This window comes from Cantharellus anzutake, assembly GCF_015039405.1.
Source record: "Cantharellus anzutake strain C23 chromosome Unknown EI90scaffold_22, whole genome shotgun sequence".
NCBI lineage: Eukaryota > Fungi > Basidiomycota > Agaricomycetes > Cantharellales > Hydnaceae > Cantharellus > Cantharellus anzutake.
The window spans coordinates 233,516-256,405 of record NW_024066972.1 but is presented as its reverse complement, the minus strand read 5'-3'; the positions used below and the strand labels follow the sequence as shown (position 1 = coordinate 256,405).

At 49.4% G+C, this 22,890-nt stretch overlaps 10 protein-coding genes across 10 annotated transcripts; 3 read left to right on the top strand and 7 right to left on the bottom strand.

The window, feature by feature from the left end:
- Nucleotides 1-636: 636 nt before the first annotated feature.
- Nucleotides 637-1,574, bottom strand: EI90DRAFT_3289357 (uncharacterized protein; the record flags this gene model as incomplete). The annotated part of the gene is made up of 3 exons (XM_039067160.1): nucleotides 637-1,050; nucleotides 1,120-1,231; nucleotides 1,369-1,574. 3 exons carry the CDS (start codon nucleotides 1,572-1,574, stop codon nucleotides 736-738), a joined length of 633 nt encoding a protein of 210 aa, XP_038916299.1. The 3' UTR covers nucleotides 637-735.
- Nucleotides 1,575-1,819: 245 nt separating this feature from the next.
- EI90DRAFT_3056947 (uncharacterized protein) lies at nucleotides 1,820-2,440 on the top strand. Its single transcript, XM_039060262.1, has 2 exons — nucleotides 1,820-2,243; nucleotides 2,305-2,440. Exons 1-2 carry the CDS (start codon nucleotides 1,973-1,975, stop codon nucleotides 2,367-2,369), a joined length of 336 nt encoding a protein of 111 aa, XP_038916298.1. The 5' UTR covers nucleotides 1,820-1,972; the 3' UTR covers nucleotides 2,370-2,440.
- Nucleotides 2,441-2,621: 181 nt separating this feature from the next.
- On the top strand, nucleotides 2,622-4,744 carry EI90DRAFT_2972302 (cyclophilin-like protein). The gene is made up of 10 exons (XM_039055748.1): nucleotides 2,622-2,696; nucleotides 2,760-2,777; nucleotides 2,833-2,878; nucleotides 2,946-3,161; nucleotides 3,216-3,281; nucleotides 3,336-3,359; nucleotides 3,422-3,602; nucleotides 3,667-3,752; nucleotides 3,816-4,023; nucleotides 4,085-4,744. The coding sequence occupies exons 1-10, from the start codon at nucleotides 2,640-2,642 to the stop codon at nucleotides 4,626-4,628; spliced, it is 1,446 nt and encodes a 481-aa protein (XP_038916297.1). The 5' UTR covers nucleotides 2,622-2,639; the 3' UTR covers nucleotides 4,629-4,744.
- Nucleotides 4,745-5,058: 314 nt separating this feature from the next.
- On the bottom strand, nucleotides 5,059-5,455 carry EI90DRAFT_3123260 (uncharacterized protein; the record flags this gene model as incomplete). Its single annotated transcript, XM_039063597.1, has 3 exons — nucleotides 5,059-5,099; nucleotides 5,158-5,317; nucleotides 5,378-5,455. The coding sequence occupies 3 exons, from the start codon at nucleotides 5,453-5,455 to the stop codon at nucleotides 5,059-5,061; spliced, it is 279 nt and encodes a 92-aa protein (XP_038916296.1).
- On the bottom strand, nucleotides 5,349-6,198 carry EI90DRAFT_960935 (uncharacterized protein). The gene has a single exon (XM_039068288.1). It carries the CDS (start codon nucleotides 5,942-5,944, stop codon nucleotides 5,486-5,488), a length of 459 nt encoding a protein of 152 aa, XP_038916295.1. The 5' UTR covers nucleotides 5,945-6,198; the 3' UTR covers nucleotides 5,349-5,485.
- A 1,666-nt stretch (nucleotides 6,199-7,864) lies between these two features.
- EI90DRAFT_3056938 (uncharacterized protein) lies at nucleotides 7,865-8,577 on the bottom strand. Its single transcript, XM_039060261.1, has one exon. It carries the CDS (start codon nucleotides 8,241-8,243, stop codon nucleotides 7,914-7,916), a length of 330 nt encoding a protein of 109 aa, XP_038916294.1. The 5' UTR covers nucleotides 8,244-8,577; the 3' UTR covers nucleotides 7,865-7,913.
- EI90DRAFT_3123259 (uncharacterized protein) lies at nucleotides 8,243-11,403 on the bottom strand (the record flags this gene model as incomplete). Its single annotated transcript, XM_039063596.1, has 5 exons — nucleotides 8,243-8,668; nucleotides 8,734-9,699; nucleotides 9,774-10,968; nucleotides 11,025-11,125; nucleotides 11,164-11,403. 5 exons carry the CDS (start codon nucleotides 11,401-11,403, stop codon nucleotides 8,243-8,245), a joined length of 2,928 nt encoding a protein of 975 aa, XP_038916293.1.
- A 665-nt stretch (nucleotides 11,404-12,068) lies between these two features.
- EI90DRAFT_3145575 (PDZ-binding protein) lies at nucleotides 12,069-12,545 on the bottom strand (the record flags this gene model as incomplete). Its single annotated transcript, XM_039065311.1, has 4 exons — nucleotides 12,069-12,107; nucleotides 12,163-12,212; nucleotides 12,275-12,452; nucleotides 12,522-12,545. The coding sequence occupies 4 exons, from the start codon at nucleotides 12,543-12,545 to the stop codon at nucleotides 12,069-12,071; spliced, it is 291 nt and encodes a 96-aa protein (XP_038916292.1).
- Nucleotides 12,546-14,646: 2,101 nt separating this feature from the next.
- Nucleotides 14,647-18,249, bottom strand: EI90DRAFT_3016252 (uncharacterized protein; the record flags this gene model as incomplete). Its single annotated transcript, XM_039056967.1, has 13 exons — nucleotides 14,647-14,879; nucleotides 14,927-15,448; nucleotides 15,633-15,701; nucleotides 15,756-16,060; nucleotides 16,113-16,338; nucleotides 16,388-16,578; nucleotides 16,807-16,960; nucleotides 17,050-17,221; nucleotides 17,493-17,629; nucleotides 17,666-17,701; nucleotides 17,754-17,941; nucleotides 17,991-18,165; nucleotides 18,219-18,249. 13 exons carry the CDS (start codon nucleotides 18,247-18,249, stop codon nucleotides 14,647-14,649), a joined length of 2,439 nt encoding a protein of 812 aa, XP_038916291.1.
- Nucleotides 18,250-19,032: 783 nt separating this feature from the next.
- Nucleotides 19,033-20,196, top strand: EI90DRAFT_3123256 (uncharacterized protein; the record flags this gene model as incomplete). Its single annotated transcript, XM_039063595.1, has 1 exon — nucleotides 19,033-20,196. The coding sequence occupies one exon, from the start codon at nucleotides 19,033-19,035 to the stop codon at nucleotides 20,194-20,196; it is 1,164 nt and encodes a 387-aa protein (XP_038916290.1).
- Between the last annotated feature and the right edge of the window lie 2,694 nt (nucleotides 20,197-22,890).

Below are 22,890 nucleotides of genomic sequence, written 5' to 3'. Positions count from 1 at the left end.
GTTTCATAAAGCTACGTGGGGGTCGAAGATTGAATGACGTTCTACCAGACAAAAATTGACAGCATACTTTGCGATAAGCATGTGCCCGATTGCTATGCAGGGAGATGCGCTCGACACCCGTTCCAACCGGTGCACGTGTAAACAATCTAATTGCTTGCTTATGATTCCCCTTCTTATACGCTTCAGTCCTAATGCTAGAGTCTTTGCTGGCCGGATGTGGCAGAGGAGACTTTTACTTGCAGGCTGGGCCGCGATTGCAATGACCAGTATCTGCGAACTGCCAGTGTGAGTCGGGTGGAACTAACTTTGTCAAATGTGATTCGTCAAAGTTTTTCCCCACACCAGATCAATGTGCAAAAATCAGCAGGTATCTCTTAAGTATTCTGGAACGTGTTACATGCACTGGCTTTCCTTAGCTTTGCAGGATCCCAAGAGTGCGACTCAACAAAAGCACAAGTGCTTCCGAAATGACATACGCCAAGCCGAGCCATTTCAAGGCATGGCCATGAAACCAGCAGATATCGTTATATTGTGCTGTCCTACGGTCCTCTCTTGAACCAGAACCCATGCTAGAGGCGAGACACGCGTGGCCCGGGCCGCAAGAGCTTCAACTACACAAAAGAAACATTCCATAATATACCGCCCGTACAAGCGGTACCAGTCCGATAACCAAGGGTTTCCACCACCACGTCAGAACGTCGCCGTAAGGATACTTGAAGACTAAGACGGGGTTCCTCAGTGCTCAACTTGCCGCCGTTGTAGTCTGCAACCTGCACATCCCTTCATCCTCCCTGCCTCAGCGTGTGATACTTCCGAGCCTCTTCTGACAGAATGCAAAGAGTACAAGGGGGCGGCGCCTGGAAAATTGAACACTGTAACCCCCGATGTTCTCTTCGTATTATCTTTCAGAAACAGGTCCGTGATGACAGGGGGCGACTGCTTGAGGGTTTGCTTCCCGCGTCCCGCAGGCGACGCACACGGGGGATTTGTGAAGAGGCCTGACTCGTACTGAGCCATCACTTCGTCTTGCCCCCCCTTTGGCAAAAAAGCCTGTGAAAAGGTTCCAAGGTCACTTAGCCCTATTGATACGGCTACCTGAAGCTACTCCTCCAGCCGTACCGTCCGCTCTTGCTTGCGAAGTGCATAGACATGGCCAGCAGGCTGGAGCAGGGAGCTGCCCCAGTCAGACGCATGCAAAATATCCCCATCCCTTTGGGCACGTATACCAAAACTGGAAACAACTCGTTCACCGTTGATCCAATTCTGGCAATGTCCGCTGAAATTGGGACCAGACCTCCGCTTCGGAGCCTGTTACTCGAACGTGAACTTTCTTCGATTATGTTTCATGCTTTGCACCCGTACACGAACGGGGGAGTGTGTGCTGGAACTCTTTCGATATCAACGAATTTGACGGGCGGAAGGACCCGGTTCGTGGAGCTATCGTTTGTGGAAGGCCTTATGTCGGTGTCATTATGGGCCGCGCTGCTTCTCGAGAAAGTGACGGGGGGCCAGATTGCTGCATGACAGTAGCGTGGGCTGTTCGAAGGAGATCCAGGAATACCATCGCCTCGCATAGAGGCTGGTGCGATAACTCCTTGGTGAGTTTCTGTTATATAGATCGGAAGGTCCCTCCCGTATCCTGTGCGTGCCGAAAGCATTGGCAACTGAGATCTGTCAGATCTGCCGAGCTCTCAACGCCTGGGTCCTTCCTGCACATGTCGCATTGTGGCAGAGGTTCCAGACATCAATTATCAGTCGAATAGCAACAACGTGTTCGCAGCCTAGTGTCACTAGCAGGACTCAAGTCATAGTGCTGTGCTAACGCCACTCAAGCGTAACTGCTGGGCGCTATATCCGAATCAGGCTCATCATAACAACAAGGACATTCCTTCAACTGACGCTCGCGTATGCAGCATTAAGTGTCTTTGTTTATGTGCTGTGGTGGAACAAACCCGTTGACGTTCAATGCGCAATGCAAGTAACGAAAGAGTCCCGTTCCGTTCCTCCGACTTCCGAGACAAATGTCGATCAACCAACACCTAAAACGGAGCTTGACGCAGACCCGATGTCTCTCGTGCAGCTGTCTGAGCCCAAGGAGACGGAAGTCCTACTCATGTTTGCAGCCGCTGGGATGGCCTCCGGGGGAATCCATTGCTTTGTATGGTCGTTTCCCTTTTCGACACACACAGAGATGATTCTATGGCGGGTTTCAGCAATAGTGGCTCCTGTCGTTGTAATGTTTTCTGGATGGGTCGCCGATCAAATCGGTGAGACAATTGGTGTGGGTGTAATATTCGTCCATACCAGACCCCTTCTTGGTCGTCGTCGTCATTCATCCCCCGTTGTGTATGTACCGAGCTTCTGGTTAAAGTTGTGTTTTATTACAGGACAACCCAATGTTAACGAAGATCGCTGCTTTGCTAGATGAATGCTGTTCAAGCACTCAATTCAGTGGATCCGGTATCGCACGTGCGAATTCATTGAACTATTAGGCGCCGGGATTTTAACTTGTTCTCGACGGATTCAGAAGGTGCATTGAGTATCGTATAGTTTCTGTCCACCTTCCGCCCTTTCGATTTGAAAGCCCTCAAGTAAAAGGACTTCGACACCTTTTGTACTAGCCAACTGTTCAATCACCGATGGCTCTTCCTACCAAAGGCCGCGTCATTCTTGAGACATCTGTTGGAGAGATAGAGGCGAGTAGAGAGGGGAGTTACAGATACAGAAGTGGTCAGTTGATACAGCTTTTCTTTGGACAGATCGAATTATGGTCAAAGGTCTGTTCATCAAGTTCTGGTGCGCGCCGCACTGAAACTTTGGGCAATGTATCAGGAGACTCCTAAGGCGTGCAGGAACTTTGTTGCATTAGCTATGGAAGGCATGAATGACGATTTGCTGCATGATGTTTATTCATGTCTCATGTCGCCTGCCGCTACATCTTCAAGGTTACTATGATGGCGTTATCTTCCACAGAATAGTCCCTGGCTTCCTTGTCCAGACTGGAGACAGGACAGGTACGGGAGGCGGAGGAGAATCATTCTATGGCCATTGGTTCGAGGACGAAATACATCCTAGATTGCGATTTGGCCACCGTGGACTACTCGGTATGGCCAACAACGGCCAGAAGAATTCAAATGATAGCCAGTTCTTCATTACCTTAGGTGGGGATGTCCAAAGACAAAGAAGACCGTGCTAATATTCTGACTTTGGCTTAGATCGTGCGGATGAACTCCAGGGGAAACACACATTATTCGGAAGAGTTGTCGGAAACACGGTATTCAGTATGTGGAAGGTGTTTCCTTCGAACCAGCACTGCTGAAAATTATCTCGTCAAGACGTTCTCAAAATTGGGGAGTGTGGTGAGTGTTCACATTCACGATGGATCTCACAACCTTCTAACCCGGCATTTGGGCAAGCAAAGAGCTTGACAAGAACGAACGACCAATATATCCACCCAAGATAAAATCCATTCGGATCGTTGATAATCCATTTGATGACATCGTGCCCCGCATAACGGCAGCGGAGAAGCGAGTGCAGCGGCTAGCCAGAGAGGAGGCGCAAAAGGAGCGGGAGGAGGCTGCGAGGCGAAAGAGCGCAAAAAGGCGAGCTGATCTATTCTGCACTTCAAATGAGTTCATTTGATCATCATTGTGTCTTGTAATATAGAAACGTAAAGCTGCTTTCATTCGGAGACGCAGCTGAAGATGAGGAATCCACGCCAATAAAGGTGAAGTCCATTAGCCGCCCGGATCGTGCGTCATTAGTATCTCGGATCCACACGCGTTCCCACTCTTATATTTTTGTTTACCGTACAGTAATTGACGACCCAGCGCTTAGAGCAACAACTGCTCAACCAACGGTACCTGAAGTTCCACACCGGAAGAGGGATCAAGGTCTAGGCCCTCAAGTTATCGAAACATCGTCATCTGATGAGAAGTCATCCAACAAGCGCAAAGGAGCCAGATCAGATATCGATATATCTTCTATTCGAGAGAAGCGCGCCACAGAACAAACCTCCGAAAGGTGATGCGTCATTTAAATTTTCGTTAACATGCTTACCCTTTTTTTTAAAACCTCCTTACAGTGCAGCCCGAAAAGCTGAAATTGCCAAAATAGAAGTCGATATCCGAAATTTATCCCGTAGAAGGAGAGAACATGGGAGTGACTCCGAGGATGATGAACCCAATTCAAAAAGGACCAAATCGGGGCCTTCTCTTCTTCAACAAGAACTGGCAAAATACTCAAGGGGAAAACGGGCTGCTGGAGGAAAAGGAAAAGCAAAGGATGAAAGCGCCCTCCTTGCCGCTCTTGACCGGTTCAAAGCCAGGCTGAAGGATGCGCGTGTCGAGGGACCTTCTTCGAGCAACCGCGTGGGTGAAGACGATACAAAGCCCGAAGAAACGGGTGAGGATGGCGAGGAGGTTGCACTTGAAGTTGATAATGACGCTGGTTGGATGAGCCATCGACTGGAGTTCCCTAAGGATGACGGGGCCGAGACGCGTCGTGCTGAACATGATTATGAGGTCATCGATCCTCGAGCCAAGGCGCGAGAAATACGCGAGGAGGAACAGGAACGAAAGAGGTCACGACGGTCCGAAGTTGGGCGAGCATTTCGGAAAGGGAGATAACTTATATACTTATCGTCTCACGTTTTACGGTGCCTGTAACACAATTTGTCATTCGTCATCTCATTCACTCCATTCCACAAACAAACATCACAAAGACGAAGCCAAATCACCATGACATGGTGAGACCAAGGAATTGGCAATCGACGAGTCAAAAAATCAAAGAGATAAAGCCGCACGATGAGGTGGAATGGAGGGAAAAGTGAAATGCAAGAATGGAAAATGCGAAAGAAATTTACAACGCGGAAACGTGATGGATACCCAATGAACCTATTCGGATTTGGAAAAAAGCCGCACGGACAAGTGCTCTTGGAACACGCGACGAATTGATGGACGGAAGCATATTAGGAATCTAAGCCGAGGAGGGCGGGGAGATGCTGGCGTTGGGATAACACAGAGACATAACAGAGGGTGCCAGTGTCCAGATTAAACATTAGGATGTGACGGGTACATCATCCATGTCACCTCCATTCCCTGTACCCATATCATGTAGATAATCCTGGGACCCCACACCGAAGTATTCACCCAATACCGGTAAGGTCCGTATAATCAGCGAGGCGAGATCGAGAGATGGAAGGATGCGAGAAAGTGGTCAATGGGGGGTGCCGGTATTGAAGGCTTTTGTCCGTCCACATCCTTGAAGGCACGATGGCCGTGCTCGCTTTACTTTGTGCTTCCAGAGGGATGGAAGGCTTAAAAATCACCCAGGGTGAGTAGGAATGGTTGGCTAAACGAAAGCGACGATGACGCACCACTAGTCCGTCTTTCTCCTTCCTTTTGTCCTTCGACGCACCCGATGAAGCCTCCGAAGTCCCTCGAGACAGCGTCATTATCTTCTACCCAATAGCAAGAGTTGACCTCTACCAATCGTCTCGCCAACCCTTGAAGAGCTTGGCAGTTCGGGTCATTAGATAGCATTGGGTCCTGTAGAGTGGATGGTGGTACGATTGGGGCAGCACCGGTGGATGGCTTTGTTGGGCTGGGAGGTATTTTGCTGGTTGATTTTGTGTGAGCGATGCGTTGGCGGTCACTCCTGGAGTCGGGGCAGACAAGTTTTGTTCTGCGGGATTCGTCGAGGGAGGGAATAATTGGCCTTGATCCAATCCTCCCGTGCTCATCGACATGTTGGGTCGACGCCAGATAAGCAGCCCCAGTAGTAGGCTGGGATCCTGCCTACCCCAGTAGGGCTGCTCACGCGGTCCGGAGAGGGGATGGTTCTGGCGTTGACGGTTGAAACCGGGTGGAGACGCATCCTGATTGCAACCTGGAGGATGTTGACTCAACAATTGTCTCCGAGCTCGAGAGATGTCCCAGAACATTACCTACCATCTGAAAAAAGCGCAGATTAGGTGAATGCGCACGTCTCGAACAATAGAGGGAGCAGCCTCCTCGTCAATTGTGTAGATACGAATGCAATCTATAGGATTGTCGTGAACCGAAAAAAGACAATGGAATTCCTGATGAGCCGAAGCTGGTACGGGCACGAGAACGTATTCTCTATCACCGTCCCCAGTTGAGATGAGTGGGAAGGAGCTGTGGTAACTCCAAAGGCAGCATCTCGGACATGGCAGTGTGCGAGCTCGACCCGGTAGTCGTTGTGGTGGCAGAAGCAGAATGGCGAGGATTGAAGCTGAACCATGTTATATGAAGGAGCAATATATGGTCGGAGTCGAAGGAAAGGTTGTCGGTGATATAAAAGATATCTCGAAGTGCGATCAAGGCGACGCTATTTAGAACAACTAGGAGATGATCGTTGGCACGGTGCGGAACTCCCAGTACAGCCTAGAGCGACCGTCGTTCTGTAAATAATATGAAAGATATGCCAGATGCCGACAGGACTGCTTAACGGCGATGATCTTCCAATTGTTGTTTGCCACAAAAGGACTTCTGGTATGGCCAATAACAGCCGGAGCAATAGCCAATTCCACATTTCCTTAGAGGCGAGGATAAGAAAAGCCACTCTGACTTCGTTTGCCCTTTATCCCGGATCGTGGAGTTTCCAGTAAACTCCAGGCATTATTCGGAAGAGTTATCGGAAACACAATTTCCAGTATGCGGAGGGCGGTTTCTTCAAAGCAGCACAATAGCTGAAAAATTTTCTCAATAAGACGTTCTCAAATATGCTGGGCTTCCATGTGCCTCCAACCTGCCAATCTAGCGTGTGAAGAGTTTGACAAGAGCACGAGCGACCAATATATCTACCTAGGATAAATCCCTGATAATCCATTTGATGGCATGGTTCCCTGCATGATGACAGCCCAAAAGCAAGCGTAGCAGCTGACCAGCGAGGAGCAGGAAGAGGCTGCAAGGCAAAAAGGCCAATTGATCCATTCTGTGCTTCGAACGAAATCCATCATTCTTCCAACTATGCCTCGTAATGTAGGGAAGTGACGCTGCTCTCATTCGGGGTCGCAGCCGAAGAGGAAGAATCCACGCTAATATCCGTCAGCTCCCCCGGATCGTGAGTCCTTAATCTCTCGGATCTACGCACCTTCCCACTCCTAATATTTCCGTTTACCATATACATGGTGATTGATGACCGAGAGCTTGGAACGGCAACCGCCCAACCAACAATACCTGAAGTTCCACGCCGGAAGAAAGATCAAGGTTCAGGCTCGCAAGACATCACAGCGTCCTCATTTCATGAGAAATCTCCCAAGAAAAAACGCAAAAAGAGACCAAGGTAACTGATCGGACATAGATATATCTTCTATTCGAGAGAAGCATGCAACCAGAGAACAAACTTCCGAAAGGTAACGTGTTTTTTTCAAATCCTCATTGACGCGGTTGCCGAAATTTCCAAACTAGAAATCGATATCCGAGATTGACCCCGTAGAAAGGAGAGGACACGGAAGTGGGCTCCGAGGATGGGCCCCAAAAATTGAAAAATGGACGTCCGAATCCTCCCTTCCCCAAGAAGCACGACTTTTCTCAAGCAACCCTATGGGCGAAGAAGATGCAAAGCCCCGAAGAAACGAGTCAGTCTGAGGGCGGCGGGGAGACTGCACTTGGCGTTGGGAGTGGCGCTGGTTGAGTGGGCTATTGACTAGAGATGACGAGGCTGAGAGAAAGAAGTGGAAGGGAAGGGGTCAAAACGGTCCGAAGTTGGGCGAGCATTTCGGAAGGGAAAAAAAAATTATCGACTGTTCATGTTCTTACGGTGCCCTGCAACTGCGAATTGTCACACGTCGCCTCATTAAATCCTTCCCACAAAACAAGCATCAAAGACTTAACGATATGCGGAGCCAAATCACGCGCGGTACGATGCGACCAAGAAAATTCAGCAAATCAACAAATCAAAGAGACAAAAGCAACTATTGTATGATAATAAGGTGAAAATAGAGGGCAAGAGTAAAAAAACGCGAAAACAGCAAACGCGAAAAAAGACTCACAATGTGTGTAAAGGTGATAGAGATACAAGAAAACGGATTGGAGTTTAAAAACACAAAAAGCCACACGAACAGTTACTCCTTTCCTCAAACATGCGACGAATTGATGTATAACAGATGGACTAGGGGATATCTGGGAAGGAAAAACCGGGGGGATGTCGGGAGGCGCTGGCGCTGGGATAATACAAAGAGACATAAGAGACGGTGCCAGTGTCCAGACCAAAAACATTAGGATGTAACAGGTACATCATCCATGTCACCTCCACTTCCTGCACTCATATCAAGATAATCCTGGAACGGCACATCGAAGAATTCGCTCATACCGGCGAGGTCCGAATAGTCAGTGAAGTAAGTCGACATCGTAAGGTCATCCGTATACGACAAGGGTACCGATCCAGATGGTTGAGAAATGGGGCCAGAATAAGACAATCGTTCTGTGATCGAACCACCCGGCTGGTTGGTGTCGATGGCAGTGTTGATCGTCGCACCGGGTGTATTTGACGTGGCTGCTGTCACGGGCGAGATGGAAGGATGCGAGAAAGTGGTCGATGAAGGTGCGGGCGTTGAAGGCTTTTGTCCGTCCGGGTTCTTAATCATGGGTGAAAGTGCAATAGCTGTGTTTGTCCCATTTTGTGCTTCCGGAGGCATCGAGGGCTGAAAAAAAAAACCATTCAAAGTGAGTCAAAACGGTCAAGTAAACGAGAGCGATGGTAACGTACCATTGGTTCATCTTTATCCTTCCCTTTCTCTTTCGACGCACCTGGTGGTGCCGGCGCCGAAGTCCCCGAAGTTTGAGGAGGTGGCATCATGGTCTTCTGCCCAATAGCAGAAGGCGGGATCGATGGCGAAGAGAAACCTCTACCAGCGCTTAACGCACCGATTGAGCCCATCACCCCGCCCATCCTCGGCTTCCCATTTGGTGGGCGATTCAGTGTTGCAACTTGCGACTGGGCATCAGTGCTAAGCGCTTGAGGTGCCTGACGATTCGAGTCATTGGCTAGCATTGGATTCCCTGGAGTGGATGATTGTATGGCCGATTGTTGCTGCTGGGGGGCTTGCAGCGGTCCTTGCGGGTGACCCTGCTGGGGTTGTGAAGGGTTTTGTTGATTCGGAGATTGGTTTTGTGAGGGTCCCGTAGGCCTCATGAAAGAAGTATTGGCGCCAGCTCCTGGATTCGGAGCAGACGGGATTCGTTGCGCCATCGGATGTTGGAGGAATTGGCCTTGACCCGGTCCTCCATTATTCATCGGCATGTTGTGTCGAGGCTGAGTGTATGCAATGGGTGCCCGAGGTTGAGTGCTGTAGGCTCCAGTGAAAGTAGAATACCCTGGTGCCTGGGGATTGCTAGGACCTTGGCCTGGATTGATCTGAGTGGTTCCAGTGGAGTTGCCTACGCGATCCGAGGAGAGGGAGTTCCGTCGTTGACGTTTCAGGTCAGGTGTACGAGCGTCCTGATTACTATCTTGACCATATTGGCCTGACGGAGACCCAGGTCTTTTCACACCCGCCTGCACATGCCCTGGCGGGATACTAGCACTGGGAGGCTGGGGCGGATGAGGCCCCGAGGAATTCGTTGACCCCCCAGTGGTCGGAGCCACAAACGAAGAAGGGGCACTGGTCCCCGGTCGCCCCAAAGGGCGAGTGGGAGGTGTGACCTTCTGCGTCCCAGGCTGACTTTGAACATCCTATTAGTTGAAAATATCGGCGAGTCGGGCCGATAAGTCAATGCTATTGTTGAAACGATTTGCAATCCACTTACGATCTCGGATCCACCTTCACTGAGATCTTTTTTAATAGCTAGACCTAGTATGCCCATCGCCGTCTCCCTAGACGTCCCTGGACCTTGTAGCCCTAACCCAGGTGGCGCAAACACGCCACCCGGGCCCGAACCATACTGCCCGAACGTAGGATATGCCGCAGGTTGCGCGCTTTGCGGCTGTGAGTGAGGACGGGAGTGAGGGCGTGACAAGATGGCATCGCGGCTCGGACTGGGTTGGCCCTGCGCCATAGCGATGTTTGGTTGATTAGGTGCGGGCGTGGTTGATGCGGAATGGGGATAAGCCGGGTTCGTCTGGGCCGTCGAGACCTGCTGAGGTGGTCGAGGTGTTGGTGCTTGTGCTTGAGTCGCTCCATATTGTTGAGGGTGTTGCTGGAGTGGCTGCTGGGGCTGCGGTAGTTGACCAGGTTGACGGACGAGACTTGTCTGGAGGGAAGCAGGTGTCGACGCCGCGTTCACGTTCGACTCGGAGTAGGACCGAGGGTTGGGCTGAGGTGCTTGCTGAGGGTGTTGAGAGGAGTTGGAATTAGGGTTACTTTGCGGTGGAGATTGGTTCGCTGCAGGGATCTGCTGTGAAGATCCAGGGAAGATCCCCCGATTAACAGCTGATTGCTGATAGCTGTGAGTTGGTTGAGGCTGGCCTCCTGATTGCTGGGACTGTTGCTGAGATTGGGAAGCAGGAGGGTGAATCGTGAGACCGTTTTGGGCGAATTTGTGGGCATTCGCAATGCTCATTTGAGTGATTTGTGACGGTTGCCCAGGCTGAGGGGCACCAGAATTTTGAGCTGCCGACGACCCCACCCCTGCGATGAGATGAGAAGAGTTTACCTGTACTGGTTGTGCGACGTATGATCTGCCGGGTTGCGGCATCTGTGTATTTCCATTCACAACGCCGCGAGGGGCGAAGTGCATAGATACGGGGAGATTCATTCCTTGCATCTGAGTGGCACCCGGGAAACCAGGTCTACCGGCACCCAGCTGGGGTACTTGAGGTGCCCACTGCGGAGGTGCTTGTTGCTGGGCGTTAATACGCATCTGCACCTCCTGCTGCTGTTGTTGTTGCTCCCCTTTTTTGGCTTGGTGGAACAAGTAGGCATGCGCAGCGTCGGACCCAACGGGTATGGCCGAGGTCGACTGTCTCCGAGCTCGGGAGATGTCCCAGAACACTACCCACCATCTGTAGAAAGCACATATCAGCCAGGATTCAGGTGAATGCACAAATCCCAAACTAACTCGAACAATAATCCCTGAGGTGCATTAATAGGAGGAGTAGCCTCCTCAGGAGGGATTTTCGTGTCATTGTACAACGCTTGCACTGACTCCCTGAAGCCGCGCTTACGACAATAATCAATCATGTAGATGTGCAACCTACGGCATCCAGTACCAGAGGTAATGGTAGTGAACCGAAAAAGGGCCGTGAAGTAAGCTTCCAATGAGCCGGAACGGATACGAGCGCAGAAACGTACTCTCTATCACCTTCCCAGTTGAGCCAGGTGGGAGGGAACTGTGGCGACTCCAAAGCAGGCGTTTGGGACACGGCAGTGCGCGAGCTTGAACTGACGGTTGTCGTTGTGGTGGCAGAGGTGGAGGGTGAGGATTGAGGCTGAGCCATGGTGGAGGACGAAACAATGGATGGTCAGAGTCGAGCCAAAGGGACCTCGATGGCGTTGATAATGTAAAAGATATCTAGGAGTATGGTCAAGGGGACAATATACGAGGCCAGGAAAGCTTTTTAGAACGACTGGGAGATGGTCGTCGGTGCGGCGTGGACCTCCCAGTGCGGTCTAGGGTGGCAGCACACTTGTTGTCCGCTGGCGACCGGCGGTCTGCAAGTCACAAAAAGATGATAGACCGATCTAAGAAGGATGTGCCAGACGCCGACGGGACTGTTTCAACGGCGATGGCCTAATCGTCGTTGCCACAAGGGAACCACGCTGCTGAGCGAAGTGGATATTCGCAGGGAAGAAGACGAAGCAAGGTCACGGATGCGAATTCAGTCCTCACAGTCAGGACTGCTTATTCAGTCTCTGCAGCCCCACACACACCCTACGGCACCCAATAAGCGTCCACTGAGCACTACAAGGTAGTTTGGGTATCGTACAGGAATAAATGACAAGTGTAGTATATACAGGAATCTAAATGATGTCCAATAGGAATGGCCTCTTTCACACCCACCTCCGCGCTTTTGCGCACCTTGTCAGCAGGCAGAGGGTAGCTCCATGGATGAGAATGATCTAGAAGAATGCGCAAATAAACCCCCAATAACAGTCGAGTATATCACTTGTTCGACATTGCATAACCAGATGTATCCAGAATCTGGAGGTTGACGACTAGTGACTCCTTTCATCTCTGATCGATATGAACTACATACCTTCTTTCCACATATCGCGCACGCACCACGCTTGAACGCGCAACCATGGCCTTCAAGCCCCGTGAGTCAGCCCGTAGATTAAGGGAGCGCTCACGTAATGAGATGAGCTCACAATATTTTGCCTGATTTTGCGTCGTGTTCGACTTGCAGTCCTTACACTTACTTCCATACGGAGTGAAACGTTTCGTACTCGTGCCCGGCCGGCCCTTAACTGCCAGTTTATTCTCCCCTACCGTCCGAGTCGAACTCGAGGGTTGAAAAGGATCCGGTGCCGCAAGCTTCGACAGTTTCTAACAAACATTCCCTTCCGAATTAGCCATCCCCCGGCCTACTACTTACAAGTAAAGGAAGACCCTCGCCTTTTCACATTTGGTGCAAACCATTGCGTTCGATGAGAAGCGTTGTTCGGGCGCGTCGGAATCACCACGGAAGGGTTGCCACGAGTTAGGGCACGTGGACAAAATAATCCCTCGAATCCATTAATGAAGACGATGGCTCGCGGGCGCAAGCGCTACCAGCGGGATGAGGCATGCGCTGCTACCGACCGAACATACCATGTACGCCAAACCCATACACTGGGGAATATGTCCTAATGGGAATATTATCAGAAGTGCGTGCATTCAAAACGTTGCAACCAATCATGAGTACTTGATGAGTACGCAAATTTGTTGCTAGGGCAAAGTAGTATATGTATGTGAAGCGAGGTCCTAAGCGCTGAAGAATGATGGAGGGAGACCCAGTACCCGTAGTCATCGCGAGTGTGAAAAACAGATTCGCAACATGTTGATTGGCAGCTTATGTAACACGGCGTGTGCTGCCGTAAACATTTCAAGTTGTTCCTCCGATCGCGTCATGATCCAGATCCCAGAATGACGCAAAGGGCGCACTCCCGTGGGGACTGAAGCGTGGATCCCATCTCAAAAACATTTGGACAACAGAATCATGCGTTTTTTTCGCTTGTTCACATTTCTCCGGTGTGATTTCGACGCGCCAGCTATTCGGTGCCGAGAGAGCAAATTTTTAGTCTAAAGATGAGGGATGGAATTCGCGAACTTGGAAGGGATGTATCGACTCGCGCGAGAGCTTCGCGAACCTCGGTTGATGCCTCTCGAAGCAAAGGACATTATACGGAATTTACATCTGATAACTGTGGGGAAAGCTGCGGCTGCAGGCCTCTTAAAGACGCTGGACTACAGGGTCCGCTCCATGCATATTGCGTGAAGTACTTTGGCACATTCAAACTTCCGCATCTATCTTGGGTAAAAATCCCGGACTTCCCAAACAATTCTACTGCGTCGCCAACGCCCATCTGCTATCCCAAGTCGTGGCGCTTGAACACGCACAAGCTAAACGCAACCTTTCGTGTCTCTTGCCTGCACCATGGGGCTGAGGCTAGGAGCGGGATTTATTTCCAAGAAGCGGGTGTTCGACTTATAAAAAAAACTTAGAATTTGATTCCTCCTGGATTGGCCCAAGTAAAATGGATTTTTTGCAAGGCTGAAGACGAATGGGTAGAGCAGGTAATGTTGTGTTGGCGCTGGTCGCCGCTCCCGGAGGGAGGTGGGATTTCTTCCAATAGGACCTCTAACTCTGTCCTTTCAATGGGCTCAGTGGAGCGGTGTAACTGTACATACTCCGGACAGCTTCGCGAGCAAGATGATCGATTTGAAGAGAATTAAATGTACCATGAATAAAACGAGTGGCCCAACGAGTGGCAGGCTGAACAAAGCAAGAAAAAAGGCTGAAGGATGAAACTTTCTTCTTTGTCCGTCATGAAAGATAAGTTTAAAATAAGTTATGATGTAGCCATCACCATTGCGACTGCTGCCTTGCGCCGTTCGTTCACTTGAGGCATGAACTTATGTATGCAATACAAATATTTTTATGCATCCGACCTTCTAAATATGAATACACCTATTACTCATCACCTGATCGCAGTAAGAAGGCCATAGAAACCCCCCTGTTATATAGGCCTCTTAGATAGGCAAACCGCGTTCCAGTGCATGCACCGGTGCACCAGTGCACCAGTATTACTATATAGCACCTATATCTGGTCACGCAAAGGCCCGAAGGGCCCTGAGAAGCTCTGGGGTATCGTATCCCAAAAATGTCAAGAATGCCCCGTGATGCGAACATCGTTGCATGTGCCTTCGGCATCGCCTCCGATGTCGTCGCCACCGTCAATGTCATCGTCAACATCTTTTCACCGATTTCCCTTGTTCCTCACTCCTTTATCCTTGTAACTCGATTTTTCTTTCTCACTATTACGATATTATCATGTATTTTTGTTGCTTATTCAGCATCGCCTCCGATGTCGTCGCCGCCACCAACGTCATCGTCAATGTCTTTTCACCAATTTCCCTTGTTCCTCACTCCTTTATCTTGTATGTAACTACTATTATGATCATGTATTTTTGTTGCTTATGACTAGTATCCGCCACCGAGTCTTGGTGCATATAAAATGATCAGTGAAGTGAGACGAAATTACGTCGAATCTAGGTCAGAAATGTTTAACGTATTTGCAAGCCGATCAATAAGATTGTGATAGTCTTCAGTTTCCTCATCCACATCTATATTCTCAGTCTCGGAAACCTTGTCTGCTGCCTCACTGTCAATGGCCTTCAATAGCTCATTGGCATAATTCGAACCGTCTCTATTTGCGGCGTTGGTGGGTGATGTTGGTGGCGGATTGGTGATAGGGGACAGGAGAGACGATGCTAGTTATAAAATTAGAACCATTATGAGCTCCTAGATAGATACTTACTGTTGGTTGTATGTGCTGAAGCGCCAGAGGGTGGTTCACTGCCTACCACATGAATGTGATAATGTGAGCATGCCTCAAGCTGAAGCAGTTTTGCGCATAGGTGGGAGTTGGTGTTGAGGCGATATTGAAACATGAGAGATATATATTCTGCCAATGCGGGGTTGGTGGGTCGAGTGTCCTCAATAATCTTCTGCAAGTGCGCCTCTTCATCCCTCACAAAACTCCCCAACCGATTTGCTTCAATGACTACGGTTTCAATCTCCTCACGGGCACGTTGTAACTTGCACCAGGCTCGTGTTGCATTACGAAATAGCGGTTTTGCCCATGGCTTTTCACGTATGTCCTCACGACCACGTAATGTCACAATATCGGATATGAAGTTGAGGTCCGTAACTTCCTTCCAGGTGAGTTTCGTCCTTGGTGGGCTCATAGATGCTGCCAAAGCGTTGTACTTATTGATTGTCGATTGTAACGTTTTTCCACGCTTCGTGTAAGGGATGGACAGGGATGGGATGATGCGCGCTTTGCGCGCATCTCAGTTATTCTTTTATTCTTTAATACTCTTCGTAATAAATAATGTAAAACAACTGTATATATATATAGTGTCCGGGGTCGGGGAAAGGGGCTTTGCTCTTCTCCTCCCCCCCTGTCGAATACTAGCTCCATACAGTCTACGTTATCAACAGCCTGAGGATTGAGGAGTCACCAAGGCCGGCACCCCAACCGGCCTTACACTTCGACACTAAGGACAAAATCCGTTGACGGGCCTTGTAATCTGTGGAAATGGCAGCACAGTGAGCAGGGCAGTAAGGGGAGTAGAATGTAATACCTGTCCTAGGCAACCCCACTTTCTCAACTTCAAATTGACGTGAGATGGCACGGTGTTCGAGTTCATCCAGTAGTTGGTGGTAGTCCCGTTGTTGACGCAAGGTGATTGCTTCAAGACGCTGGGGAGAGTCAGTCGTCCAAGGAAGAGAAAGGGACCAAGTGTCTGCCAGTGCTGCCTCCAAGGCCATCACAGTGGTGCGGGCATTCTCGACGGCCTTGTTTGCCTCTTGGAGGTGCCAGGTAGTATGCTGTGCAGAAGAGGTTGTCGGTGCAGCAAGCCGGCTGATCCAGTGGGAAACTGTTCCTCTGTGGAAAGTGGTGGGCTTTGAGCCTTCCTATTAAGTTTGAAGCTACTTACTCTGCACGCTCGAGGCATTCAATAGCCTCCAAGTACTCTATCTTTCTCCTCTCACTTTCGGGTTCCGATCGGAGGGATGCTATGTACTGTCTCTCCTCCTGTAGCCACCTTGGACAATCACTGTCAGGATCGAAGGCGGGGCACAGCCGTCGCGTGGTCTCAAGTACTTCAGCACTCTCCTTAATTATCCTCCAAGCCGACGTGTGGTTGTTCAATAAGAAGTCGCCTGTCACACAAGTGTGGTGAGTGTCGGCTCTTGGAATGTTCGGACGTACCTAGGCGCTCATACTTCGTCTCATCCCACTTGGTAAAGTGTATGTGAATTCGAAGGTGGCGACTGTATGGTGATGCATGTCGGGTGGCAGAGGCAAGTGCATTGCTTTCCGAATAGACACGTTCATTACCTTCACCATCTTCAATCCCAGCGCCTTTCTGCAAGCCGATAAGAAACTCAAGCTGGCAAGACCTGTTGTGGGCAGCACCATGGAATGAACCGGTGCAGGATTTGAAATTTGCCTCGCATGCAATGTTGCCGATGGGGATTTTGAAAGTGTTTGAGAGAACGAGCAGCCAACATCATATGCAAATAAAATATTCTTGCCAAAGGTTTGTATCAGCTTGTCCGCAGCAGCGATTGGATACATTGCACTGGGGTGAGCATTAAGACATGTCAAACATCGCGTTAATTACTTACAGCTCCCCACTTTCGATCATGTCAACAAGGAACTGAACAATCCCGTGACGACAGACAACTGAAAATATACCAGTTTCGTCCATGATTTGCATTGCCCCTGCCTTCGTCTTCGATGCGATTGGCTGGGCATTCTTCCATCCCAGGCAGCCATCAGCTATAAATATGGATGAGGGCACTGACTATGAGCACAAATTGGTAAATGGAAATAGTTTTACAAATAGCTAGTTCTTGCCTCTTTGTCACGCCGAGTCTCTTTCCGGATATTGGAAAACCGGTTGACCTCTGCCCGAGGGAGATAGTAGTCGCTGTTGAAGTGCCGCAAGTCCCCCTCAAAGTGGTGGCGCATTCGTGAGAGTGAGGTGTTCCCATCACCTGTCACAATAAACTGGATTGAGCGTCCTGGGTCATCGCCATCCTGTGACCGACAAATCTATCATCAAATTACCATATTTACGAATGAGATTACTTCCCTGGTTGTGACATGCTGGGCAAGAGGTCTTCAGACGGTGATCAGCTTCGTCATAGCCCACGGTTTGTTTTACAAGGCTGTCCAAATGAGAGAGAATGCGATAAAAGATATCAAATACGAGGGAGACCTGGGTCCTTGAATAAGGCTTATACACAGCCTGGGTAGAGTGTTGTTTGGAAAGGTCACTGGCAAATAGAAACAGATGACCACGGCTCACCTTGTGCATGTCGGCCAGAAGGCGGGAAAAGTGCTGAAAAGTAAAAGCTGGGGCCACACGGAAAAGAGAGTGGAGAAGCTCAAGTGACCGTAAGGATATCGCAAGTTGAGGCTCCATTGGTGTTGGGCAAAGATATCCTGCACGTATAAGCGTGCATGCGGGAAAGACTTCACCTGGACGCATAGGAATATATTCAATTGCATCCCCATCTACAAGCGATGATCAAGCATGGGTATATGGAAGGTTCTTAGCGCAACTCACCAAATATGTCAAGGCAGCGAATACGAATATACCCAATGTCATCTCCAGGAGCGGGATAATGAGCCAGCGTTGAGCATGGATTCTCTGTCTTGAAATGGAGATAGAAGTTCGCAAGAACAGGGAGCTGTTCTGTCCATGAAGTGTACAGTTTTGTCATCCGGTCGCCCCAAGTCGAGCCTTTTGTGCGCCTGGGGACATTATTATGCATAGAATAGTTTGAACGAGAGTGGTACTTACTTTCTGGGCAGCAACAAATTGACTACACTCACTAGCTGCTCATAACTAAGGCCTTCATCCTGAAAGAGCGGGAATTGAGCCATGGCCGGGTCATCAACCCAATCAGCCGATTCGCTAGGAACAAAGGGATTCTCTTGGATCTCCCTGAGGCCATCACGGAGTTCTTCGGTAGCATCTACAAACAATTTTGATGTGAGACGGCTCAGTGTTTACAAGTTTATTACATACCTTCAAGTATTTGTTCTTGGGCTGCCTGCATTTCAATTCGTACTCTCCTTCTGGCAACTATGCCATACCTTTGTAGTTTTAAAGAGTTGGTCCCTAAGTTAGTAAAGATTACGTTCCGCCTGCTAGATTTTTTCCCCATCTTGGAAATACGATCAGTAATAGTCCAAGAGGTAGTGAGCGAGGTATTAAAAAGACCGAGGCTACCATGTGTCACGAAAAAGTCAATAGGCACCAAGAAAGAGGCTGGCGCTGAAATTGCAGATTTGAGGTGAGTAACTCACTGCAATGTTGGTTTGAAGCCTGGAGTAGGACTGAAGGTGGAAGCGAAGTCAACGTGCCAAAAAAAATGCTGCAATATGGCTTGGAGGGTGGGGGATTCAGGGGATTGGTGGGATCTGGCGACAAGGATTGATATCAGGTGCATTGCGGTGGCAATGCAGCGTGAACAAACTGTATATACTGTATTCACTTGTTCGAAGAACCGAACCATCTCCCTCACTGGTTCTGCCTAATCCTTCAATCCTCCTGAATACACCATGTCTAACGGCAAACACCCAAGTTAGTTAATGAGCAATTTCAGGCCAACCCATCACTCACCTTTCTTCCTCAGACCTGTCATGGAATACAGCTTGCGAACTGGCTCAAACTGTGTTTGAGTCATACATCCAGGTTAACCGCGAAAGATACAGGCTTTCCAACCACCACATGTCCTATTTCCAACGGAACGTTAGTAAACGATTTGCACGATCATTCCTGATCCTCTATCACCACCAAGGCAAGTGAAGCAACCTGCTGATGAATGCACATTGTTTTCATGTTTCACCTAGGTTGGGAGCTGAACGAGGGTCAACTTGACTTGGAAACGGCATTGAGAGACATACCAGAGCGTGCCTTTACTACTGAGATGGGATGGATGATAGAAATGCGCCTCGTTTTTCCTCTATTGCAAATGAAGCAAAATCTTCGTGAAATCAGTGAATTAGTGAGTAAAGCTCGTGGAATTGCATTCAAGCAGGACAGGCTTACCTTCTGGAAACAGTCGGACATCCGGGATCGCCTTGGGCAGCCATCAGTCATGATGGTCGACTATGAGGGACACATGTCACCCGTCCTTGTAACTGCTACAGAAGGGATTCAACAAGACGAGAACTGGAAGTCATTACGCGAGGCGATACTTGAACAATGTAAAGCTCACCCTAAACGTGTCCCTGAGAGTGCCATTCCGGCTGCCAGCCTCCCACTGGCCACCACCAACAGTTGCATGGAAATCATGGACGCGGGCTCGGATGGATCAGACTCCACTGCAGAAGCAGTGTCTGGCCCAGCTATCGAGATGACCAAGGGGAAAAGCTGCATGAGAGAGGCGGGTGGTAAGGAGCCTCAGCTGGGGGCAGGAATTGGAGGGACTCATTTGGAATGGACGATGCCGGACCCATTGAGGGTCATCGTGGATCAAACTTCTGTGCATACGAACACGGCAGATAACAAGGCGCTTGATGGTCTGCAAAAAAGGGCCACAATGCCAATGAGTGCGTTCCACCCAGCAAAAGCCACCACCACAATGTCCACCGACTCACCTGGTACCACTTCCTCAGCCTTATCACCCAGTTCAAACACGTCTCCAACTGACAGCAATGGCCATCATGCTGATCCCACAGTTCCAGCCACATCTTCGCACCAAGCCGCACTGACTCAAATGAACTTGAGTCTCTTGGAGGAACTGAGCTCCTCCGAGCGAAACCTGGACGAGCTTTCAGGCCTACCGACGACAAGTGGAACGGCAATGTCAATGTCATCATATGCTGGATTGTCCACATACCTTACACCGACTGACATTCAGGATATTATTCGGTTTGCAGACGCATGCGACTTCAATGAGGACCTTTTTCACAGCGTGTTGAAGTCGCACTTCCACTGCAGTGAAGAGGATAGCCACCTACTTGTTGGTTTAGCTGCAGCAGGGCGACGCAACACCTAATGGATGGGTGGATGCCAGGTCCGCCACTCCTATTAAATACAAAAGACCGTGAATATGTATTTAACAAAAAATAATTTTCTAAATGGGTCACCAAAAATGGAAAAATAGACAACTATTTACCTCTGTTTGGGCAGCATTCCGCAGGTCCTACTCAAACTTCAACGCTGAAAATGGCGTCTCAACCACTAAGCATGGTCTCTGGACCGCCACTAAAGAGAAAAGAAAAGGAACTAGTTCGAGAAGCGTTCAACAAACGAGTTCTCGAACTGAAACATACCTTCAATGCTCAAGTAGACAATATTGCCTTGGAGTTTTCTGGGAACGGAGCTTGCTATTCACGTAGTCAGATTCGCAGCCAGATCATCTATAACCTTGCCGCACCTACAAAAACACGTAAGCCCATGCTACCTAATGCCTGGGCACATGCCAAGGCTCAGGCAGATCGTAAGAGAGGTATGCGGCATTGTCAGCGAAACGAATTACAAACAAAAACTAACTAGAACCACTCACAAGCACGAGAACTCCCGGATATTCCATATTCACAAGAGTACCTTGAAATCCTTGATGATATCAATGAGAACAGAATCACGTACGAAGACATCGAGAGCCAAATGACATCAACAGAGGAACATTATGCAAGGATCCTTCTAGAGGGTGTGTCCGTCAAAAGGGAAAACCGAATGGTGAAACAGAAAGTCCCCTCACCTGAGTTGTCCGTGGGCCGCATGACATTCCACGCTAGAAGTCAGCTAATCCAAGTTGTAAGTGAGAGGCATAAACATTACTATCAAAACTGACAAACTGTAGGCAGAGAGAATTCATGAAGCGTGTGGTGTCAAGGTGTTGATCATGATGACAAAGGGAAATAATGAGGACATTTTCGCGCCTGTTTTGTGGGGAACACCCAAAGCAATGGACTTGTGGTGTGGTGTGCTCAAGATAGATATGATGGAGAACATACGTCTTATGGAGGGATATTGCGTCAACACTCTGAAGGGTAAGTCTCGCATGAGGAAAGTACCCCAGCTGTTCATGGGGGGGGTCTTGAAGGCGTCGTCACAAAGTATCAGGCTCGAGTGGGAGCGTTGCGCTGTGAGGTAGCAGAGTATGCGAGAACAGGGCTTCGTAAGTGGCAACGTCCCGATGAAAACTCAGAATCACGGCTGACGAAAGCAGGTGGAATTACTGGAAAGCCCCGCCTGTCAATGGAGTGGGTACCAAAGAACTACCTGAAACTTACGATTAGTCATGGGGTCGCAATCGATATGGAGCACTATCCAGGTGGGATATTGCGGGAGCCAAAAACTGCGAATCTTCAGCACCTGCAAGAGGTTGTCGAGGGATGGAAAACAAATCGAATTAAGTGGGTGAGACTTGGTGAAGAAGAGCACGAGGACCGGCGAAAGCAGTTAGCTGAGCTGTCAACGAGCGCCCCAGACAAGAATCAGTCTCCTTCAATTGGTAGTAGCAATACACCACACACCTTGTAAGCCGTCCATCATTCACCACGCAATTGCCCAACCCGCCAGACAACCATCTCCCTTATTTTGTTATCAACGCACACCTTTTACTCACCATCTGCAACCTGATATGGTTAGAGAGGCTTTGTCACCAGCATCCAGGTCTGTCACTCGCACGGAACGCTTGAGGGTACTTAATCCTGACCTGACGCTTGTTGCAGTGCTCCAACTTGCACAGGGAATACCGCATCATCGAACGACGCCACCCAAGCATCGATCAATCCAGAGGGTGAAGCCACCGCGCAAACCGGTGCGATTCGTAACAATGGTCAGTAAGTAATATAGCCTGGTTGTCAGTTTGGCCTGGTTGACGAGGTTGTGCTGTATGGGAAGAAAGCGAACGATGCCCCAGGACCCGAACCCACGGAAAATGCCCTGAACCGCCTCCACATCAGATTAGGGTGAGGGAGGTAAGGCAGATGCACTCGAACAGTGGACATGAGAGAGGGTTTCATTGTGGTGGGATGTTGAGTCGGAGCGGATGGGGCAAACGCCATCATGTTCAACCGAATAAGGCAACTTACCCACTGAACCGAACACAGAACCAACATGGCTCCATGTTTCATTGTTTCTTGAACCTCCATTAACACTCCCTACGACGTCGTTTATCAATCGCTAATATTGACGCTGGCAGACACATTGATCAGGTGCCTTGTCCTACCAATTCCCGTATTTACATTTGTTGCAAAACAAATACATGATAACATCTTTAATAGTAGTTACATACAAGATAAAGGAGTGAGGAACAAGGGAAATCGGTGAAAAGACGTTGACGACGACGTTGGTGGCGGCGACGACATCGGAGGCGATGCTGAATAAGCAACGAAAATACATGATAATATCGTAATAGTGAGAAAGAAAAATCGAGTTACAAGGATAAAGGAGTGAGGAACAAGGGAAATCGGTGAAAAGATGTTGACGATGACGTTGACGGCGGCGACGACATCGGAGGCGATGCCGAAGGCACATGCAACGATGTTCGCATCACGGGGCATTCTTGACATTTTTGGGATACGATACCCCAGAGCTTCTCAGGGCCCTTCGGGCCTTTGCGTGACCAGATATAGGTGCTATATAGTAATACTGGTGCACTGGTGCACCGGTGCATGCACTGGAACGCGGTTTGCCTATCTAAGAGGCCTATATAACAGGGGGGTTTCTATGGCCTTCTTAC

What these genes read in the sequence shown, in the direction of transcription:
- EI90DRAFT_3056947 (XM_039060262.1), top strand. Translation starts at nt 1,973, where the DNA reads ATGCAAGTAACGAAAGAGTCCCGTTCCGTTCCTCCGACTTCCGAGACA. An exon ending in TCCTGTCGTTGTAATGTTTT is followed by an intron (nt 2,244 to 2,304) that starts CTGGATGGGTCG and finishes ATTCGTCCATAC; the next exon opens with CAGACCCCTTCTTGGTCGTC.
- EI90DRAFT_2972302 (XM_039055748.1), top strand. Translation starts at nt 2,640, where the DNA reads ATGGCTCTTCCTACCAAAGGCCGCGTCATTCTTGAGACATCTGTTGGA. An exon ending in TGTTGCATTAGCTATGGAAG is followed by an intron (nt 2,879 to 2,945) that starts GCATGAATGACG and finishes TACATCTTCAAG; the next exon opens with GTTACTATGATGGCGTTATC. An exon ending in TCTCAAAATTGGGGAGTGTG is followed by an intron (nt 3,360 to 3,421) that starts GTGAGTGTTCAC and finishes GGGCAAGCAAAG; the next exon opens with AGCTTGACAAGAACGAACGA.
- EI90DRAFT_960935 (XM_039068288.1), bottom strand. Translation starts at nt 5,944, where the DNA reads ATGTTCTGGGACATCTCTCGAGCTCGGAGACAATTGTTGAGTCAACAT.
- EI90DRAFT_3056938 (XM_039060261.1), bottom strand. Translation starts at nt 8,243, where the DNA reads ATGTTTTTGGTCTGGACACTGGCACCGTCTCTTATGTCTCTTTGTATT.